This window comes from Salvelinus fontinalis, chromosome 38, assembly GCF_029448725.1.
Source record: "Salvelinus fontinalis isolate EN_2023a chromosome 38, ASM2944872v1, whole genome shotgun sequence".
NCBI lineage: Eukaryota > Metazoa > Chordata > Actinopteri > Salmoniformes > Salmonidae > Salvelinus > Salvelinus fontinalis.
Window position 1 is genome coordinate 28,168,030 of NC_074702.1, and position 20,636 is coordinate 28,188,665.

Consider the following 20,636-nt stretch of genomic DNA (forward strand, 5'->3'; position numbering starts at 1 on the left):
TACAATATAATTCTATAGTGTTCTATTTAATTCTGTGGGACGTGACCCAGCCTTGTAAGAGTCATCAATTTGCATCCTTGGATATGGCACATTCCCTCTTTACATGCCTTAATTCAAACATCAAACATGGTGGGTGAATGGTTTAGGAATATAATGTATATTTTTGTTGGTTTGTTTGTTCTTTAACCCTTGTTTAAGAAAATAAGCAGACTGAGAATTCTCCTTTACGGGAACAACCTGGAGATGAGTAGCAGAGGAGTGGAGGGGATGTGCTCCAGTGACTTTGTTTTCCAAATAAACCATGCACTTGGGTAAGGCGCTGGTCTGACATCTCTCTCTCTCTCCAGCAGACTGTTAGGAAGGCCTCACCTGAATCCTCCACCACAGGTCCATTCAGCACAGCCATGTCTCAGCATGTTTTGACTGCTTGGTATGCACTGATCTTGTGTCTCTGTGTGTGTGTGTGAGAGAGTGAGTGAAAGAGAGAATGTGTGGGTGCGTGGTTGACTGGGGGAGAGGGTTCTTCAGAGACATGCCCAGACTATCTGGTTCTCTTTGACTTGATTTGAGGAGGCACTGAAATAACCCAAACCCATGCAGGTACAGCATTGTGCTGTTTCCACTGCAATCTGAATTGTAGGCGCAGACAAGGAGGGAGTTGAGGCCAAATTTGGGATGGGTGAGATTTATTTGGACATAGTGTTTGTGTCAGATATTAGGTTTGTATGTTATGATGGCTAATCCCATGTTCCATATAATCCTGTGATGTTTTTATAGAGATGAGTTGACTATAGTTTTTCGTGACAGATTTGTTTCTGGGTGCCAATATTATGAGTTGACTGACTTTAGATGGGCAATGTGGGTGTCTTTATGCAAAGGTCAATGAGTGCTAAAGTCACAACCCAGGGAGTGGGAGTAGACTTGTCACCCCTGTAATGAGAACACAACTGTTTCAGTATTGCTCGATTCAAAATCTCATTAAAAATTAAATGTCTGAGCAGTGTGTGGGCAAGGAGGTGATAGTGTGGGCGGGAATAAACTAGATGACAAGAAATGAGGAGCAATATTCTTCCCTTGAAAATTACATGGAGGGATTGAATGAATGTGCGGAATCATGATTTTGCCTCAAGGCAAAGTGTTAGTACTCTGAATGTAACGAAAACTCCTGAAGAAAAGGAACTCTTTCTGCACTCTCATACTGCTAGTCAAGCAGTAGACATGACTAAATACAAAAAGCAATAAAGCAACAGCTACCTCTAGTGACAGGACTGCTAGACAACAACAACAAATGTAACCTTAATTTAACTAGGCAAGTCAGGTTAAGAAACAATTCCTATTTACAATGACGGCCTACACCGGCCAAACCCGGACGACGCTGAGCCAATTGTGCGCCGCCAACCACAGCCGGTTGTGATACAGCCTGGATTCGAACCAGAGTGTCTGTAGTGACGCCTCTAGCACTGAGATGCAGCGCCTTAGCAGTGTCACGCGGGAGCCCCATTAGTTATATTCTTCAAGAATCAATGGGTATATATATAATTAATTTACAAGTCCAAAAATGGATGTAGCAACCTCAGATTGCCCCTTTAAATATAAATGAACACAGTACATAAAAGCTAATGAGAGTTTCATATTTTATTTACTTTTCAATCTATGCATTACAACATTTCTATAAATATATATATATATCTATATATATTTTTTTTTACAATCGTTAATATTTCACCCGACAAAAAATAATAAACATGTGCACATGCTAAATAAATAAATAATTCCATAAATATACATCTGGGACCATCTGTCATATTGCATCAAAGAATCAGCTGCTTCGATACATTAGTGTTGTGTCACACTTAATCCATGAATATATTACCATCTCATTTGATGGTGACATATTGCAATAATTCACATATAATACATTTACAAATAATTTGTCTTCCTTTATTTGAAGACACTAAAGGTCAACCTAAACATACTGTATATATTTATCCCATACCAAAACAAAAATCAAGGTACAGTAGAAATTTCTCAAAATATGTTTTGGGATCCATGTTTTTGAATTACAATGACAAGTGCACTTGGGTTTCTTTCATTTCCACCAGTCTCTTTAGGTCAAGGGTGTCAAAATAAATCCCTGGAAAGTCGTATGCTTGCTGTTTTTCGTAATTTATGACAAATTACGGCCTAGAGAACTAGATGAGAGGACGAAAACACGCAGACACAAGGCGCTCCAGGAATGAGTTTGACACAGTTTGACACCTCTAGTTTAGGTCCTGTTCATTACTCGGTCAGAGTAAATCAGATTAGGAAAGCCAGCAAAAATGTAAATAGTCTATTACAGCAGATATGTGAGAGAAAACATCATGCCGTGATAACAAATGAAAGAGGAACTTACTATTTTCCTGGAAGGAAAAGTAACAAGAAATATTGTTTAAATGTGACCTCCATGGAATGTCAACTTTAAATACATTGATTGAAGCGGGATCAGCAGAGCAGAAATCATTAATTTAAGTGGAACAAATGTCCCAACGACTCCATTTGACGTTTCAGTGCGACCAACTAGTACAGTTGTACAGAACTGTTGTATCTGTAACTTTTAAAAACTCCGATTTTACCACCATAATAGCACAAAATACAATCAACGGCCAGTTTATTAGGTACACCACCCTGTTCACAAAAACGGATCGCTCTTACAGACAGTGAGTCATGTGGCCTGCTATGTAAAGCAGACAGACAGGATTCAAGGCATTGAGTTACTGTTCGATTGAATGGGCAAAATGAGTGACCTAAGCAACTTTGAGCGTGGTATGATCATCGGTGCCAGGTGCGCTGTATCCAGTATCTCAGAAACGGCCACCCTACTGGGATTTTCATGCACGACAGTGTCTAGGGATTACCGAGAATGGTGCAACAAACTAAAAACAGCAGTCCTGTGGGTGAAAAACAGCTCGTTGATGAGAGGGGGTCGAAGGAGAATGGCAAGAATCGTGCAATCTAACAGGCGGGGCACAAAAAGACAAATAACAGCAGTACAACAGTGATGTGCCGAACGGCATCTCTGTGCACAGCGCATAACTCGTCGATCCTTGTCACGGATGGGCTATTGCAGCAGACGATAACACCGCGTTCCACTCCTATCAGCTAAAAACAAGAAGAAGCGGCTCCAGTGGGCACACGATCACCAAAACTGGACAATTGAGGAGTGGAAAAACATGTCTGGTCTGACGAATCTCAGATCCTGCTGCGTCATGCTGATGGCAGTCAGGATTTGGCATAAGCAGTACAAGGCCATGGCCCCATCCTGCCTGGTGTCAACAGTACAGGGTGGTGGCGGTGGTGTAATGGTGTTGGGAATATTTTCCTGGCACAGGTTAGGTCCCTTGATACCAGTTGATCAACGTTTGAAAGCCACAGCGCAACTAAACATTGTTGCTGACCAGGTGCATCCCTTCATGGCTACTGGGGGGTCCAACCCAGTACAAGATGGGTGTACCTAATAAACTGGCCAATGAGTGTATATTCAAGCTTATGAAGTTTCCACACTGTTTTTTGCAAAATGCACAGTCGGTCGTTGCTGAACAAATGAATTGACCTGCTCACGTCACATCAGCATCGAAAACCTCGAAAGACAAACACAGATGAGGTTGGTGTTGTGTGTGCTTTTGTTAAACAGCTGCCATGTTTGCAGAGTGAGACAGACAGCCCAGCACAGCACAGCAGAGCAGACAAGACACTGTCCTACAGTAGAACACACTGTTCCTAACCAACTCAGCCTTGAGCCCAGCCCTCGGATTCTGGTCACCATGGTAACACTGTCACAGCCCGTCCATCATGGCCAGAAGGTCATCCCCTTTACTGTTGGCACTCGATGAGCACGGCTCACCAGCCTCCTCCGTGAAGTCCCCCATGATCTTAGCCAGCTCCGCATTGGCTTGCTGGTTCTGAAAAAGAAGACAAGCCACCAATGGCAGATCTGAAAGGTCTCGATTGGGGAGGGGCTTACGTTTGATTACAGTACATCTTGTTAGACTGGCCCATCCTGATCGTAGTGCATCTCAGATAACCTACAATCCTTAGCCTGTCAATTACAGAAGCTATTCTGTAAGTGCTAAGAGATGACTGCACGGGTGGAGTAAGTCTCCTGTGACAGGTTGTCATGGGGGACCTGGTTACGGTTACACCACAGCATGTACAGTAAGACAGTCTCAATCTATGAAATGCTTTCATATTATCCCTTCAAGTTACATAAAAGCATGTTACATGGTTGAATATTTATCTAGCCTCTGTGACAGAAATAATATACAGTAGGTTAGAATGAACTTTACCTTAGTCGCTTGTATTTTTATGACATCATATGAAAACTCGTCTGGTCTCGATATCAAGGCCTCCCTGAGAGGAAGACAAATCCACATTATTGTTAAAGGCCCAGTGCAGTAAAAAAAATACACCTGCTCATATAACAACTCATTCCAAAATCATGGGCATTAATATGGAGTTTGTCCCCCGTTTGCTGCTAAAAACAGTCTTATGGGAAGGCTTTCCACTAGATGTTGGAACATTGCAGCGGGGCACTGAAGTCGGGCACCGATGTTGGGCAATTAGTCCTGGCTCGCAGCCGGCACCCAATTCATCACAAAGGTGTTCGATGGGGTTGACATCAGGACTCTGTGCAGACCAGTCAAGTTCTTCCACACCGATCTCGACAAACAATTTCTGTATGGACCTCGCTTTGTGCAAGGGGGCATTGTCATGCTGAAACAGGAAAGGGCCTTCCCTAAACTGTTGCCACAAAGTTGGAAGCACAGAAGCGTATAGAATGTCATTGTATGCTGTAGCGTTAAGATTTCCCTTCACTGGTACTAAGGGGCCAAGCCCGAATGAAAAACAGCCCCACACTATTATTCCTCCTCCACCAAACTTTACAGTTTGCACTATGCATTGGGGCAGGTAGGGTTCTACTGCCAGCCGCCAAACCCAAATTCGTCCGTCAGACTGACAGATTGTGAAGCGTGACTCATCACGGCAAGGAACGCATTTCCACTACTCCAGAGTCCAATGGCGGTGAGCTTTACATCACTCTAGCTGACGCTTGGCATTGCGCATGGTGATCTTAGGCTTGTGTGCAGCTGCTTGGCCAAGGAACCCCATTTCATGAAGCTCCCGAAGAACAGTTATTGTGCTCACGTTGCTTCCAGAAGCAGTTTCGATCTCGGTAGTGAGTGTTGCGACCGAGGACATACGATTTTTACGCACTACACGCTTCAGAACTATGGCTGTCCCGTTCTGTGAGGTTGTGAAGCCGATTACTTTGTGGCTGAATCGTTGTTGCTCCTAGACGTTTCCACTTCACAGTGTCAGCACTTGCAGTTGACCGGGGCAGCTCTAGCAGGGCAGAAATTTGCCGAACTGACTTGTTGGAAAGGTGGCATCCCTATGACGGTGCCACATTAAAAGTCACTGAGCTCTTCAGTAAGGCCAGTCTACTGCCAATGTTTGTCTATGGAGATTGCATGGAGTGTGTGCTCAATTTTGTACACCTGTCAGCAACAGGGGTGGCCGAAATAGCCAAATCCAAAAATTTTAAGGGCGTCCACATACATTAGTATATATTTCCACACAATGAGGTTGGAATAATACTGTGAAAATTACGATAATGCCCTTTTAGTGTAAGAGCCATTTTAAAAGACTGCCTGAAATATCAGACTGTTTTGGCAGGATGGAGTTTTGGCTTGCCTGGTGACATCAAGCAGTAAATTAGTTAATAGACCACTAAGAAAGCCAATTCAAAACCTCTCTGCCAATAACAGCTAGTTTTCAGTTTCCCCTGCCCACTCAGGCCACTCGCAGACAGTCCTAGCAAAATTCTTGGTTGAGAATTTGCTCTGCTAAGAAGCTAGTTTTTTTTCTTTCTGACCATTTTTATTGGAAACAATCATAGTAAGGTACTTAATTCTAAGGTACTTAATTGTACCTTTAATTAAAGGTACTTAATTGTAATTGAAACTATTTGATAATGAGATGAAAACGGCTGCACTGGACCTTTAACGCTGATACTGATTCTTAACACTGACAGTGATTTTTAACACTAGTTTAACTGAACATAATTCAAATAAGGTTCAGTTTGTTTCATCATGTTGTGAGGAGTACCAATTTCGTGATATCCAATTGGTAGGTGCAGTCTTGTGCCATCACTGCAACTCCCATACGGACTCGGGAGAGGCGAAGGTCGAGAGCCATGCGTCCTCCGAAACACGACCTGCCAAGACGCACTGCTTCTTGACACACTACTCGCTTAACCTGGAAGCCAGCCGCACCAATGTGTCAGAGGAAACACTGTACACCTAGCGACCGTGTCATCGTGCGTACCCAAGGCCCACCACAGGAGTCGCTAGAGCGCGATGGGACAAGGACAACCCGACTGTTAAACCCTCCCTTAACCTGGACGACGCCGGGACAATGGGTCTCCCGGGCGTAGCCAGCTGCAACATAGCCCGGTATCGAACCCGGATCTGTAGTGATGCCGCTAACACTGCCTGAGACCACTGCGTCACTTGGGAGGCCCGGTACTGTTGTAATTCCATATTTAATTTATCCACAATGACACAAAAATACAACAAAACAATGCTCATAACATAAGAGGACTTACTCTTCTTCCTCATCTGTGGCAAAGAGGTTGACTCGGAAGCCAATGTCTGCATTTCCTGGTTTCTGGACTTCCATACCCCCCATTAACCTGGCCAACATGTTCAGCTCCTCTTTTGCCAGGGGGTTTGGAGCTGTGTTGACCTGTATACACAGTGAAGGTGTGCATAATCATTAACATAAACACATGAATTGCATGATTTAGCTGTTTAGGGCATTTTTCATTAAATTGAAGGGTGGTTTCCATTACATTTAAGGCTTAATTACAGTTGACGCTTAGTCTGACTTGGACAGATTGATTAGGCTATAGTAAGGACAATGATGAAATAACACAGATATCAACACTATTTCGACCCTCTGTCAAAAATATTATATTATATTATAGGACAAAAAAAATACAGCGTAGTGGTTAAGCATAATTTCAACTCACCAACTTTTTCTGTGCAGAGTTTTTGGACGTCCCTGACATGTGTGTTTCTACTGGACGGCTTACACTGTACCTGTGGGTAAACAGAAGCCAAGCACTTGACAAGCTGAAATACAATGTAGCATCACGGGGGAGGCAAATAAACCTGTCACTGTGTAAATTACTAAACAATTTGCAGTGACTTTTAGTTACCATGTTGATTTAGGCCTACAGTGTATGACCATTGATCACAGTAGAGGAAATAGTAGAGAATTTAGTAGTCTCAGTGGGGGTAAGGAAGGCCAATGGTTGTCAATACAGTGTGGAGCAGCACATACATGTTGGTGCCCAGCTTGATGACCCTTTCTCCAAACATCTCAAAGGAACCCTCGCGGAGAACACCGGTGTAGTTCCCACCGTTGCGGAACTGCAGTCTCTTCACCTCTTCGCCATTGCAGCTGAACATTCTGATGGTAACAAACAAACACACACACACACACAAAATATTAATCAAAAACACTTTTAACATCATATGATCCAACCAATAATTTCCTAAAGATAATTTGCAACTTCTCCTGTTTCCCAGAAGACACTTCTAACAACGCAAAGACGTTTAGCTAAGCTGTTACAATGTACTTGTAACAGAGTGGTCACTAGTCTGATATCATCTGTCTACACTTTCACATTGTTCAATCTCAAGTTCGCCACGTGAGCTTAAGTTCCTAAGACACAATAAATGAGTTGTAAGCACGGCTGCACTCAATCCCTTGGCAAATACAACTGTGCTAAAAGTAAGCTTTTCTAAATTTAGACAGCTGCTCGTTCAACAACCTCAGTAATGCAATTAGCTGCAGATATGCTGGTCTAAATTAAGCCGGCAGCATCAGCGAAAGGAAAGCAAATTGATGCCATCAAAGAGCACAAAACAGCAAGCAAAATAAAAATAATATTAAATAATGGATACAGCCATATTCAATGCATGTAATAAAATGTAGATTTTGCTCTATTGCAACAAACGTTGCTTGGTTGGATTCGTGAGATTCCATGTTATTTGGGCATGGACAATTATAGCGGTGGTACCTGATAAGTCCTGGGATGTGTGTTCCGTGGGGCACAGGACCCGAGATCGGGAGGACAAAACGTCCGTTGGAATTCTGCACTTTGTCTTTGAGGAAGATGGACACCTGCAAATACAGATGAGCAAAACGTAGTGTTAATTGTGTAACACTTTGTATAATCTCTCGTGGACAGACTACTAAAACATAAATGATTCTGTAGATCTGTCCTGATACAACAGGATGCGTGAGATAACGAGCAGCATTAGTTCCGGTGCTTTGGACAAATCAAGATTTCGCAGGTGTTAGCATCTGACCAATTACGCAAGACTTTAGTTCTGGGTTAACCGAGATTACACTGTGTATAATTCATTATGATGGGGTTATAATGCATTGTAAAGGGATAGTTCACCCAAATGACAAAATTAAATACTGGCTTCCTTACTTTGTAAGCAGTCTACGGACAAGTTATGACAGCAATTGATGCTTTGGTTTAGCTTCCATGGCACGATTTTCAAATGCTAACGTTTTAGCATTTGACAAAGTTATGGTACTATTAACATTTTTAATCTCTGAAACCCATCAAAAGATGCCACACTCCCCCTTCCCAACACACTCATCATCTGTCGAAAAAGTTAGACAAACTTCTGCGAGATCATGAACTCACCCTTATGTGCATGTCTTGAAAAAAGATGAGGAGCGTTTGCCGGATGAGCTGAAATTCACCACTAGACAAGGGTGTGTACATCTATAAATAAGAGCAAAAAACATGCAATGAATAAGATATCATACTGAACACTTAGCTGAGGTTTGGGCAATTGAAGGGAAGTTTATTGTACCTCTATGAGCTGTCTGTATGTCTCGTCAACCTGGCTGAGAACGCTTGGGGTGTCCTTCACAAAATCCTTGATGGCATCCATATGGTTGAAGGACACAAGGAGGATATCTTTGGCCCGCGGGCAGAGGAGCACCTGGTACTTGAAGGCCATGGTCATCAAGTCATACAGCTGTGGGTATGACAACAGTCATATGGATGATGATGGGTTATTGTTATGCTCAAAAACAGCTGCTGCCAGTTCATAACGTACACCAGATGGAGCCGTCAGCATATTTGAACAAACTAGGATCATGCTCTGCAGGTGGATTTATACAACATTTAGACTTATAAATCAGGATTAATACTTCAAAATGCTGAAGATATTCTGTTTGATAGCCTATATAAAAGCACTTTTTAAACACAACAGATAGAACTTCAAAATAGTCAAGCAATGATGGTGCAATAAATGATGAAAGCTTTGAAAATTATAGGTCTACATGGGGTTTTAAGTGACTTGGGGCAATTTCCCCAAGTACCTAGAATGAAGAGTATTAAAGGGTCACTGGGTAAAGCGGATGTGATTCTGAGAATGTGATAAAAGTGGTAACGTCGTCATGACAGCTTCTCAGCTGACTCCAAAACGAGGTGAATGATAGTTAGATAGAAGTTGTTAGATAAATCCCTTTCTCAGAAAGGGGATAACAACTCGATGGCCTTTCACTTCCAATAAAGGGTCCTTTTAATCAGGGATGAAACAGAAGGAAACAGAGGGATTACACATCCTTGTCCAATAAGGAACACCTATTTTTGTTTTCTGTTGCAAAACCTTTTGAAATGTTTTGGTACAGCGTGCCCTGAACATGAACCAGGTGACACGATTACATCCATACCTTGTCCATGCTGGCCTGGTTGAGTCTCATGATGGAGGCGTGGGCCAGTCGGTCAAACACGGTCCTGAGGGCCTTCTTGGAGTACAGCTCCTGTGGCTTGAACAGCTCCTCCAAAAACTTTTTATTGAACATGGTGGTGATGATGTCATTCATAACTGGCAGAGTGAGGGCACAGGACACAAGGTTGAGGTCAGGTCACAAGTAGGGGACTGGAATAATGACGGTCTGTAAAGTTAAACTCATCAAGATGACATCATCAACATAAACATTGGGAGGTCTTTCCAACTTAAAGATATTAGATTTTTTTGTTCCACAAACAACTAAATCTGCTAAAACTGTTATTATTGGCTCTTTCTAATGTAGGCGTGCAAATTGGAAAGAGCCCATGATATAACACAGTCTTGATAGAACCGGGCCCATATTCAACAAGTGTCTCAGTAAGAGTACGGATCTAGGATCAGGTCCCATTGTCCATTAATTATAATATAAAAGGCTAAACTGATCCTGGATCAGCACTCCTACTCAGAATTATTATGAATTTGAGCCCTGGATTTAACTGTTGATGTTTGTAGCTGTGAAGTCGTCCCCTTGTTTATGATTATTACAACTGGGGTGTATTCATTACGGAAACCGTTAAAGAGCAAAACAGAAACAAACTGAGCAATCAGAACGAAATGGGGAGGGACCTACCTGAATTATCCAATAGAAACTGGGTGGGTGTAATTTGTGGAACGTTCCAATAGGAATCTGTTCGAAAAACTTCGTAAAGTACAAGGATGCCAACAAAGTAGCATGATCAGTTCACCTAGATAACTAGTTGTTGAAAAACGTAATTAAATAGCCCACTTCCTACCCTATCCTATTCTGCCGCTTTACAACTTTGTATGCGTTGTTTGTTGGCAATCGTGTTATTTACGAAGTTTTTGTAACAGATTCCTGTTGGAACGTTCCACAAATTACACCCACTCATAGAAACTCTCGTTTGCGTTTTCAGTTAGGACTAAACGGTTTCTGTTGCATAACGTTTTGCAACAAACGAAATGTTTTGCAACAGAATCGGCGCAATGATTACACCCCTGGCAAAGTCTACCTTTAAAATCAAAAAGTTCCGTGCTCAAAGGACTCTACCTTTAAGCAAGCAGATATGCATTCTATAGGCAAGGCTTAACGTCCACCTATTCCCAATTGCCCTAAGAAAGCAACAGCCTGTTAAACCATCAGCAGCATTATCAGCTTTCAAAGTTATTTGAAACCGGATTTCTCTTCTTAATGAAGCCCATGGCTGAAATCTCTACAATCTTGGAGGCAGAGTGAATGAATATCTCTGGGCAAAGATTTCATCACGATTATTGCATTTGTAGAACACTGTTGGTTTCCTTGAAGGCCTCAAAGCAGAGCATGTAGGCCTAGTGATGCATTGCATGAAAAATATCAAAATACCTCTCCTTCTGTCATCCTCTATCCAATCAGCTACAAGTACAATGAAGAATTTGCAGGTTAAAACACAGGCAGGGAGACAAATGAAGGTTCTCCAATTTATGGCAACCAGTTTGTGGACATGACAAGGTCAGTGATTCACCTGTAGCTAGTTGAATTCTAGCCTAATACAGCCAGACAGTTGTGCTAGCTAACTTTAATGTTACCTTTCTTGGCTTTGTCAACGGGAATATTCTGAGCTCTTAGGCGTTGATCCAAGATGTAGAGCATTTCTCCACCGAGATTAATAAAAAGCAGCGGTAGCGTCCTCGAGGACATATTTGTCGTATTGTGCTGGATAACTAACGTTAGCTAGCGAAATGTCCCTTCTGCTTTGTTTAAGCGTATGTAAGCTTCCACTTGGTTGCCAGGTCACAAAGAAAAAGGACCAATCAGGTAGCACGTAAGCTAACGTGCAAATATGTTTTATGTTTTGTGCACATCAAAAATTGACCGTTTATGTTCATTTATACCTCAGTGTTATGAACGTCCCTGAGACACTGGGACAGCAGCCTGTAAATCATCCTGAAAAAGGACCCAAATGCCATTGAAAACAAGAAAAAACATAACTTTATTGTACATGTTATGTTCATTCATGGTACTATGAATTCTTAAAGCAGTACTGTTTGAGGGTAGGGGTCAAATTTAAACAATACAAAAGTAAAAATGTACATAGTATAACAATGACAATTTGTATCAACAATATGTGACATGGGGTTAATTTAACTTCCACTTGAAAATGTCTTCAAATGACTGTACAAGTCAAACATCCCCATTTCTGATGCGAATTTCACGGGCCATCCTGCACGTCTCAAAGAATCCACAGCAACAGGTCATCAATGCATCATTGCATATTGTCCCCTGTAACAAAATATATTCAAATATGATGAAAATATTTGACAGTTCAAGTTCCTCAAACTAGGGAAAATCATGAGGCTAATTTATTTGTCAGTATGTGTACTGATGAAACGGTCCCTTCCTGTCTTTCATAATAAAAGGGTGAGACTGTCTGGGACAGGAATGAATTGCAGTTCTCCCTAGTGTGCTTTAAAATGACATATTCAATGCATGAATGTATCACTATCCCTAATTTCTTTAGGCTCCTAAGGGTAACATACCTGAATCCCATAGGTCAATCTCATGTGGGTCCTCATGGCTGTCATGCCTCCTGGAACACAGGCCAGGCACACGTTCTCACCGTACTTGTTAGCTGTGTAGCAACTTAATGCTAGTGGGCAGATGAAGCCCAAGGCACCTGTATGACAACATTTTACCTTATTGTAAAATCCAGAAAATAGGAAACACTTTTTACTTGAAACACTTGACAACCATTAAACCCTATGGTATGGTACGAGGTAGGCCTACTTAGTGATGATCCTTAAGGTCTTATTATTTGTCTCAATACTCACAGACTAGGATGTCACTGCAGCAGGAGCACAGCCCAGTGCTCCACTTGCCCGTCTGCACATTTGTCCCATAAGAGCCTGCTCCTGGCTGGTGGGTGATGACTGGGTTCGACATGTCAATCAAATGGGGGCAGCTTCAGTCACCTAAAAACGAACCACATCCAACAGTTAGCACAGTGGTTGAAGTTTGATCATTTGCCCTAAAAAGTAATAAAACAAAACTAGCAGCATGTTATTCCTTCGGGATAATTGCTCATAGGAAAGTTCAAATAAAAGTTCCATACACTGGTACTCAATTCTTTTATTTTGGTACTCAAGTTTATACACAGGTCCATTCATACCCTGAACCACCATCTTACGTCATATACTACAACCCTCTCATGTATTGCAATAGGTTTAAATATAATTACATATGTAAAATGTGATATTGTTGTATTGCCATTTCATTAAACAGAGACTAATAATAACTGTTGTTTAACTGTCATGTATCATCAAAAGGACAAGACATGGTGTTCAATCTCTAAGAAACCACTTCAAAAACTTTGTATACTCTAGTATAGAAATATGCCAAATGTCATACCTGTACATCACTTTCAACTGTTCCTCAGAAACATTTTAGGTAGTTGTTTATTGATAAGTAGTCACTCTATTGTAGCTTTTTCTACATATGTGAGAAGAGGAAAGAGCATGTCACTTACCTATCTTTTCTGCAGCTCTGAGACTCTCCTGATCTGAGTCGATACACTTTAACAGGAAGCTACTAAAGCTGTGAACAATCGCTGGTTACACACTCCTACTATGTTTCTCAAGACAACTCTCAACAGCAGTGAAAACACCAAATTCACAGTAGGACAGTTAAGCTGCTTAATGACCTCACCATTCCGCAGTATTACAGGTTTCCAGGTCAATTCACAGGTGACAGATCATGAGTATAACCTTGGTTTAACATAGGTCGGTCGATAAACACCAGATATCTGATGTTCTTTCAGTTCTCGTAAACACGATTGCAAGCTATGTTCAGGAAAGTCATCATATGATTAATCTTACACTTCATAGGGCGTAATGTTCTTTTTTCTCATATCTTTCATTTGCATTTTAATCAGCATCAAGTAGAAGTGTTTTATCTCTTTCAATTGGGGTAGTTACATATCACCATACACAAGTGACTATATGTGATAAAAGTGAAAAAAGAGAGCTAACAAACAGATTATACAATACATTTTATTAAATTATTAATTGTGGGTGTATTTGACACTCTCAGGTCACATACGCGGAGCACATACACATTGCCGAAACCACATATCTGTGCCACTGCATTTATTTGTCCAAATGTGGTTTGATGATGCATCTACTTGCAGAAGGGACAAGAAGAATGAAGACTTGGTGTACTACAAACAAGTTATTCATGTTTCTTATTACAGTATAACAATACATGGGAAAATTCATTTTACATGGCCTGGTGGCATGGGTTGGTGGAGATTTCTCCTTAGGACAAATGGAATGGTCGAAAAGGAGCAAACCCCGCTCACTGGGCCATGCAAAACGAATTTGTCCATTGAGAGCAAGACTGAATGCATAGAGTAAGACAGACATTGGATACTGTAGCAGTTTATTGGGTTCCTGTAGGTGCTGTCCTGGCTGGTTCTGCCAGCGTGGGGGGAGGGGTCTGCTTAATTTTCTTAATTTGCTCCAGTTTCTGTTTCTGCACCTCTTTGAAGACCTAAGAAAGGACACAGTCAGATAAACCTACAGCAGAACGCCCAACAACAGTGACAACAACAACCAAATTATAAATGTCTTCATTTGGGGCAGCAAATAGCCTAGTGGTTAGAGCGTTGGACTAGTTACATATCACCATACACAAGTGACTATATGTGATAAAAGTGAAAAAAGAGAGCTAACAAATAGATTATACAATACATTTTATTAAATTATTAATTGTGGGTGTATTTGACACTCTCAGGTCACATACGCGGAGCACATACACATTGCCGAAACCACATATCTGTGCCACTGCATTTATTTGTCCAAATGTGGTTTGATGATGCATCTACTTGCAGAAGGGACAAGAAGAATGAAGACTTGGTGTACTACAAACAAGTTATTCATGTTTCTTATTACAGTATAACAATACATGGGAAAATTCATTTTACATGGCCTGGTGGCATGGGTTGGTGGAGATTTCTCCTTAGGACAAATGGAATGGTCGAAAAGGAGCAAACCCCGCTCACTGGGCCATGCAAAACGAATTTGTCCATTGAGAGCAAGACTGAATGCATAGAGTAAGACAGACATTGGATACTGTAGCAGTTTATTGGGTTCCTGTAGGTGCTGTCCTGGCTGGTTCTGCCAGCGTGGGGGGAGGGGTCTGCTTAATTTTCTTAATTTGCTCCAGTTTCTGTTTCTGCACCTCTTTGAAGACCTAAGAAAGGACACAGTCAGATAAACCTACAGCAGAACGCCCAACAACAGTGACAACAACAACCAAATTATAAATGTCTTCATTTGGGGCAGCAAATAGCCTAGTGGTTAGAGCGTTGGACTAGTAACCGAAAGGTTGCAAGATCGAATCCCCGAGCTGACAAGATAAAAATCTGTAATTCTGCCCCTGAACAAGGCAGTTAACCCACTGTTCCTAGGCCGTCATTGAAAATAAGAATTTGTTCTTAACTGACTTGCCTAGTTAAATAAAGGTAAAATAAAAAATAACAATAAATCTTTGCTTTGACTTTTAGATTAAGTCATGCATTAGACTAATGGTAAAAGCCATGGTTCAACAGCCTGCATACAGCAGAAATATTAACAATAAAATTGCTAGTCTGGTCCCAGATCTGTTTGTGCCGTCTTGCCAACCATACAGTACAAACCACTCTGGGACCAAGCTAGAAAATTGCACTAAGTAAAGTGAATGGAGTTTTGTTGTGTACCTTTATGCACAGGGCCTTCTTGGCCAGCCAGCGTCGGGTGGCATGTCTGTAGTACTCCGGGGGGAAAGTGTAGGTGATGCCCAGCTGCTGGCAGACATGTTCAAAGGCGTCGTAGCGCGTTACCCTGAGGTGCTTGAGCAGCTTCTTCCTGCGGTCAATGGCCATGAGCATCCATCGCTTGTTCGCTTTGTCCTGATACAAAGATGGGGGGCCAAAACACAGAGTCAGAGATCAAATGGAGAAAAAATAAGCTTAAAAGATAACAATATTTAAGGCTTGATTCAATCCATAGCGCTGAAGAGCAACACTGTAGGGCGATTGAAATGTAAAGGTAATATCTCATTGAGCTGACCAATGCAGCGTTCACCGTGAATGAAGTCTCCGCAAGAATATTGCCTTTAAATTTATATTGTGCTGTAACGCAGCTCTTCATGGCTACAGATTGAAACGAACCCCTAGTCTGGGAACATGTCTTTTACATAATAGGAGTTTTTTTTCTAATTAAAAATAGCATAGTGATTTTGAGACTGTCTAAAAGTGAGATACAGTATAGTGACAGACTGCCAAACCTTGGCTTTAACATTTTAGCTGTGCTAAAGGATAGTTATATTTTGCAATATGTCTCCAAAAATGTTGGATACAATGTTACGTGTATACGTTGTGACAGTGTAAATTCCCAGCATGCAGCAGCGCCACTACTACTCTGTCAAATATCATGGTGGGTGTATGCACAACACAGGAAATCCTGTTGACAAACCTCACACCAGACAGGGAGGGGATAGGAAATTAAACGTGTGGAAATAATATGCATTCACGTCACTGTTACTATAGGGACTTAAAATTACACAGTCTTGCATTTACCCTTCGCCCATATCACCTTTGTATGTTTGTGCAGGTGCTCCTGGTAGTTTCGGATTTTGGAGGTCAAAATGGCCACTAAAAGGTCAAGAAAGGGGTTAAGAAATGAACAAACGATTACTGAAATAAGGTGGTTCCTCAGAGGAAAAGCACGGTTGTTCACTAGGTCCAAAACAGGAACCTACCCTTGACTTCTGTAGAGTTGCGGTCAGCTTCATCCCTCTGGACTTTTGCAATCAGCTGTTCCGTTTTCAATTTCAACTTCTCGCTCTGGTGACACACAACATGGTGTTTTGATTATGCAATATCCAGCATAGGTATAGAAAAACGGTCGTATCATAATGTAAACTATAGCAACTAACAGAGGTATACACAAACTGTACCGTAGTTACTCTATTGTAGTTATTCTTATGAGCACAAAGAGAAAGACTAGATGAATAGAACGTAGTAACAAGGTGAAAAGAACATACATGGCTTGCTAGTTCCAGTGTCAGAAGTCTTTTGACCAGGTCATCAGCTCTGTAAGCGCATAATAATAGATCAGCATTAGGAAGAGAAAGTACTGTATAGTAGAGCTATAGTACAAAGGCAGAGTAGGCCTATATATTGTACAAATAAAGAATAACAATTTTAAACAACATCATCTCAATGCTGTAGTTGTTTGGACATGGGAGAGTTGAACATACATGAGCCATGTCTGCATGACATAAAATACATTTAATTTAAGCTTGGACGAATTAAATGTACATACGTTTGAGCGAGTGGAACAGCGGCATATTCCATTTTCAGCATTGTCGGAGGAAGATCACTCAACTGACTGTTCATCACTGATGGAAAAAAAACCTTTGACAGTAAATATCAAACATCCAAGTGGTCTTAGATCAAATAGTTGACCTTGGTCCTCCATACCTGGCTTCTTCTTTCTTACGACACGGGTATAGTTTCTCACAGACTGAATGGTGAAACTCCCAATACCTGGTAAGAATGAAAAAAATTATCATACAATACATAATTACTCTTAGACCATTGCTTTATGAACCATAGGATGGTGCCAGATTTATGCCTGCAACTACACTGAGTGCACAAAACATTTTGTGCACTCCACCAGCCCAAGAACATCCAGACAACTTGGCACAACTGTGGGAAGCATTGGACTCAACAATGGCCAACATTCCTGTGGAACACTTTTCAACACTGTCTATGCACTGATGAATTGAGGCTATTCTGAGGGAAAAGGGATTGGGGGGGGAACTCAATATTAGGAAGGTGTTCTTAATGTTTTGTACACTCAGTCTATGTGCCTGCATGAGAAAGTGTCTGTAAGCATGTTCACCAGCAACATGGTTTGCAGTAAGAGTTGGGATATCGTACTGTAGTAGTACTTGTTTTGATGTAAGCCTACATTTTGTGAACAGTAGTGCTAAGATAATAGAAACAAGAGCTGAGTGTCATGTTCTGCATACATGATCAAGAGTGGTGGAGTGAGAAAAGCTGCTGCAGACACATTGCAGGGGGACTGTGGGGAAAATAACTCTCTGGTTCCCACATCCTTTTCATAAAAAACACTTACTAGCAGACTGACTGATTAAATGATGAGAAATGTATTAGTCATATGTCTGGGTTAAAATGGCATTACCTTCGCACCAGTCTGGTTAAAAAATATTCCTTTCATTTCAGCTGTTTAGATAGGTAGCTACTAGCTATAGTTATTACAGCATTAGTATACAATAAGGATATATTTTTATGTAATGTATTTTTATAATGAAACCATATAGCTAGCCTAGTTAGTACACAGGATGATAAGGACAGTGAAGTGGTGAATTGATGTCCCTATACAAATAGAAAGCCTGTGTCACTGTGTACACAAAGAGAATAACTCGTGTACCTGTCTATAATGTTTGCTGTTGTTGTGATTAGCTATCTGTGCACTAGATATCCTAGCTAATTGCTGCAGTGCCCTCTCCTGGCCTACCCAAGGAAGAATTCTACTCACTACATGACCAATGGAAAAGCACATTTTTACGAGGTGTTCTGATGATGATGAGTGGGGTTTCACACAAAATCTACCTATTCCGTATTTTTCAGTAATGGTTCATTGATTCTTGCTCGGCGTGTGCAGCTAGCTAAGTTAGTTGACATGCATACGAGCAAGTGCAGAAAATGAACAGCCGCGCGCATCGACAAGACGTTTCATTGTTGCATTGACTTATACGGCCTCCTTAGCTAACTAACATATCGCAAGCACACATGTCTACTCTGTGAAATTAGGAGTATAAATATATATTCATTTACCTGTCAATGCAGTCTCACTGTTGCTGTGTGAAGGCCCTGTGATGACAGAGGTGAATGCCCCATGTTTCAATTGGAGAGACGCACAGGTTCCTTTCAGCCTGGATAAAACACCACATTCTCGCAGAACGACAGATGTCGATTTAAAAACACTTCTTAAAGCCATGCTTGATAACATGGCTGATTCAGAGTTGATTTAATATATGTCATGTATTAATGGTCAAAATGTAACGAGTAAACAGCCGTCGACCCTCACATGAGGATCGCCATTTTGATTAGACATAACTAATCAGACGGAGAAGTCAATTCAGGAAATGAGAAGGATGCTTGAATAATCGTACCGGTATGTTCAAAAACGACTCTAGCGTTATTATCCTTGGTATTTACAGTATTTATTTTATTAACGTGAACGAGTTACATTTTTACAGAATCCTTTTTTTTATGAAAGGGTGAAAAATAGTCAAATGTATAGGGCCAATACCAATAGATTAATTAAAGGTATTGCACACTAAGCCTAATTCCCAAGTAACAATACCCTTTGAATGACCAAAACATCAACCATAATATTTTCATGCAATTAAAATGCTCAGAATTTAAGAAATTGTACCTTTTCTATCATCTCAAACTATCAGGAAGCCGGAAAAAAAAAATAGGTTGAGTAGGCAGGGAGCAGAGCCGGATTGCCATGTCTGCAGTTTTCAAATGCTGAGGGTGAAAATGTATTGGTCGCGGGTTTGGGGGGGGGCGGTCAGGATACAACGAATGAGGCGAATAACTATGATTGAAAAGTATGTAGCTAGGTAGTTAATTGGTTAGATGTTCTCACATCACTTGTCATGTCTGCCTGCTGTATAGCGCTTTCTCAACACCAATGAATGTGCTCAAAACACACCCCCCTTCGGCTCCCTCTCACTCAGCAACAGCCTGCCTGCTAGTTAGAAGCAATAGGAAATAATGTGTTGAAAAGCGTAAACTCTTAGGGTGAGTTCGTAAATTCACTCTGGCTATCTACTCCGATTTCAGAGCACTCTCATCTGAGTTTGCCGGAGTGAAGAATAACTGATTAATTTACAAACGCGCACCACACGTTGAACATGACCGTTATCATTAAACTCCGTGAAAAAAAACACAATTCATTTGTTGCCAGCAGCACATTTAGTCACCAACGCCCTCGATAACATGAAAACAGCCAAACCAGCTCTGCTAGTGCGAGTAAAATAGTCAGAGTGAGGTGCTCTCTCGTTGTGTATGGAAGTAGCTAGCAAGATAGGCAACTTTAGCCAGTTAGCTTGGATGCTTAACTGCCGTTGTGAGGTCAGAACGCTCGTATTAACACTACTCCTCCAGAACTTCCAGTGTGCGCTTTGAACTGTCCGATAACAAAATGCTCTGAATTAACGAACATACTGTAGTGTCTTAGCTCTTATTACTTATTTATATAATAAGAAAGACTCTGAATACAAGAAATGGTACTGGAGCTTCACATTTTACTGGAATCAGTTAGTACCAGAATAACATAGAACAACACTGCGCATGACCAAGGATGCTCCATTCTTAAAGGGGACATCAGTAATTAACAGAACACAACATTCCCTCTCTTATACAATCAGAGTTACTTTTACCAAACCACAACTGAAACACTTCCCAGAACTTGTTGTAGTTATTTTGCATATTTTAATTTGAACTTGAACAGTTAGTTTTTGTTTGTTTGTTTATAAGTCCAGTCTGTCTGGTGGACGGTGCCTTCGTTCTAGGTAGCACCTAGGATTGTCTGGAGGCTCCTGAACATCCTCAGGGTGTGCTTGCTCCCTTATAGGTTCTGCTATAGCAGCATCTTCATCAACACGTTCCCTTCTTTCAGCCTGGGGTC

At 41.2% G+C, this 20,636-nt stretch overlaps 3 protein-coding genes across 5 annotated transcripts; all 3 read right to left on the reverse strand.

The window, feature by feature from the left end:
* Nucleotides 1-1,616: 1,616 nt before the first annotated feature.
* Nucleotides 1,617-11,677, reverse strand: LOC129837090 (protein OSCP1-like). Of its 2 annotated transcripts, XM_055903004.1 has the most exons (11): nucleotides 11,454-11,677; nucleotides 11,251-11,280; nucleotides 9,811-9,965; nucleotides 8,943-9,110; nucleotides 8,771-8,851; nucleotides 8,129-8,232; nucleotides 7,387-7,515; nucleotides 7,073-7,142; nucleotides 6,647-6,786; nucleotides 4,326-4,389; nucleotides 1,617-3,941 (listed from the first exon to the last, which is right to left on the reverse strand). In XM_055903004.1, exons 1-11 carry the CDS (start codon nucleotides 11,563-11,565, stop codon nucleotides 3,816-3,818), a joined length of 1,179 nt encoding a protein of 392 aa, XP_055758979.1. In that variant the 5' UTR covers nucleotides 11,566-11,677; the 3' UTR covers nucleotides 1,617-3,815. The 2 variants fall into 2 exon arrangements, with proteins under 2 accessions (XP_055758979.1, XP_055758980.1); XM_055903005.1 differs by lacking the exon at nucleotides 11,251-11,280.
* Nucleotides 11,678-11,833: 156 nt separating this feature from the next.
* LOC129837092 (PLAC8-like protein 1) lies at nucleotides 11,834-13,816 on the reverse strand. Of its 2 annotated transcripts, none has more exons than XM_055903008.1 (4): nucleotides 13,391-13,816; nucleotides 12,696-12,836; nucleotides 12,405-12,541; nucleotides 11,834-12,147 (listed from the first exon to the last, which is right to left on the reverse strand). In XM_055903008.1, exons 2-4 carry the CDS (start codon nucleotides 12,805-12,807, stop codon nucleotides 12,049-12,051), a joined length of 348 nt encoding a protein of 115 aa, XP_055758983.1. In that variant the 5' UTR covers nucleotides 12,808-12,836; nucleotides 13,391-13,816; the 3' UTR covers nucleotides 11,834-12,048. The 2 variants fall into 2 exon arrangements, with proteins under 2 accessions (XP_055758983.1, XP_055758984.1); XM_055903009.1 differs by lacking the exon at nucleotides 13,391-13,816 and adding an exon at nucleotides 13,273-13,381.
* A 785-nt stretch (nucleotides 13,817-14,601) lies between these two features.
* On the reverse strand, nucleotides 14,602-20,288 carry LOC129837091 (28S ribosomal protein S15, mitochondrial-like). Its single transcript, XM_055903006.1, has 8 exons — nucleotides 18,770-20,288; nucleotides 17,387-17,452; nucleotides 17,229-17,304; nucleotides 16,948-16,996; nucleotides 16,663-16,747; nucleotides 16,497-16,555; nucleotides 15,620-15,811; nucleotides 14,602-15,114 (listed from the first exon to the last, which is right to left on the reverse strand). The coding sequence occupies exons 1-8, from the start codon at nucleotides 18,942-18,944 to the stop codon at nucleotides 15,004-15,006; spliced, it is 813 nt and encodes a 270-aa protein (XP_055758981.1). The 5' UTR covers nucleotides 18,945-20,288; the 3' UTR covers nucleotides 14,602-15,003.
* Between the last annotated feature and the right edge of the window lie 348 nt (nucleotides 20,289-20,636).